Here is a 1,895-nt window from a genome sequence, read left to right on the forward strand (position 1 = left end):
TGGATCTATCCTCTACACTCTCTGCAGGGATTGCAGCTGCAGGGTTACACCCCAGGCTTGTATGCCAGGCCTGAGCTGTGCCTGGAGAGGACAAGGTGGAGCAGGGGGGAGAGGAAGCTCTCCCTCACACTCACTGGGTCTGGGCTAGGACTGGGTCTGTGGGTTCCCAGAACACGGTTGAAATTCCTACTCGACGGGCGGGGTGGGGGAAGTGCTGCGGAGTGGTGGGGGACGTCGCAAGGGGGTGGGAGAGGGTCTGGCCCACGCTGTGTCTGGGCTGGGACTGGTCCCGCCGGTGCAGGGTAGCAGGAAGCTCTCCCACACACTCAGGGGACCTGGGTTAGGACTGGGTCTGGGGGTTCCCGGAACACAGCAGAAATTCCTACTCAGTGAGTGGGGTGGGGGAGGTCTATAGTATTATATGACATCTGTAAACTCTTCTTCATGTTTAGACAATTTGTATTGTTATATTTAAGTTCATAAATAATTTTTAAATGTGCAATCTATTATTAATCTGTTATGTATTCATTTCAGAAATATTTCTCTAGAATTCACTGTCTACATCTTATATCTTTCACATTTCAATATTTGTCTACAATTTTTAATTTGCTGTATAATTATTATTGATTTTCAGTAAAGTTAAGAATGAGTAAAAAAAAATAAACCTGTGTAGCAACAACGACAAAAAGAATTCATTATGTCAACTTATTAAACAAAGAAGTTAATAATATTTTATTTATAAGGAGATGTAGGAACTAACTTGAAATTGTATAAAATACTTGTTTGGTCTAAACTATTCTAGAATTCAGTTTCTGGACTCCATCACACACATGCACAAGCTGTATCTTTTGGAACATTTGCTTAGTTTGCATGTAACAACCTCACAAATATAGTAACACAATAAAGATTAGGATTGCCATACCTTAAATAGAATTTCACCTATTCTAAAACAAATGCTTTAATAAACCTAGTTCTCAGATATTTGATAATAATCTAGGTTGGGAATGCGATCACCTGTTCTCTTAGTCTACAGTGGACAAAGCCTAGGGCTTTGCTATCATGCAAGACAACCCAGGAAATATCGTGATGTTTTTCACTCATTGTTTTTTCTTTGGTGCAGTACTAGGGATCAAACCAAGGGGCTCATATGTGCTAGGCAGGTACCGTATCACCAAGCCACATCCCAACCCACAGTTTTGAATGTACCACATCTTGTAGAATCCTGTTCTTACAACCTAAACTGAAGGTGAGTTGCTGATCAACTCAGCATATGTGGTACATGCTCCAAAAGGGTAAAAATGGTTTACTGCTAGTACATTCATTCCTAAAAGGTTAGATTATATTTTTGTTTGCTTTTGGAATAAGTAGCAAATAATCATTAACAGAACATTTTTTCATTACCCAGGGGCTATGCTGGTCATTGATGTGAATCGGTGTTTAGAGGAACAAAAGTCAGATGCTATTTTGCCTGCACTGAAGTCTTCTTCTTCTAATGTACAAAACATTATCTCTGAATGTGCTGACCAGTACTATGAGGCGCTGGCAAAAGCAAAAGGAAACAAAGCTGAAAAAGGTAAGCTCTGTCATTATGGAGCAGGAACTGAAATACATTTAAAATAGGACGGCTTCCTTTGTGTTGTATTTTAATTTTAAAATAATATCTCCAAATGACTACTTCTGAAATGCTTTTTTATCATCTGTGACAAAGCTTTTAGTGCTTTCTTTCTTTCTTTCTTTCTTTCTTTCTTTCTTTCTTTCTTTCTTTCTTTCGTATTTGATACAGGATTTCACTACATAGCTTGGACTCATAGTGATCTTCCTGTTTTCAGCCTCCCCAGAGCTGGGATTACATGGTGGCAGGGGCAGGACTGGCATGGATGATGGTGCTGGGGATC

At 40.1% G+C, this 1,895-nt stretch overlaps 1 protein-coding gene across 1 annotated transcript in view; it reads left to right on the top strand.

Moving 5' to 3' along the window:
- Positions 1 to 1,895, top strand: part of Iqgap2 (IQ motif containing GTPase activating protein 2) — a 314,540-nt gene that overhangs the window by 215,498 nt on the left and 97,147 nt on the right. Inside the window, exon 15 of the mRNA XM_012517419.2 lies at positions 1,406 to 1,573. Coding sequence (XP_012372873.2) covers positions 1,406 to 1,573 — 168 coding nt within the window. The remainder of the gene's footprint in view (positions 1 to 1,405; positions 1,574 to 1,895) is intronic.

This window comes from Octodon degus, unplaced genomic scaffold (assembly GCF_000260255.1).
Source record: "Octodon degus isolate 3935 unplaced genomic scaffold, OctDeg1.0 scaffold00177, whole genome shotgun sequence".
Taxonomy (NCBI): Eukaryota; Metazoa; Chordata; class Mammalia; order Rodentia; family Octodontidae; genus Octodon; species Octodon degus.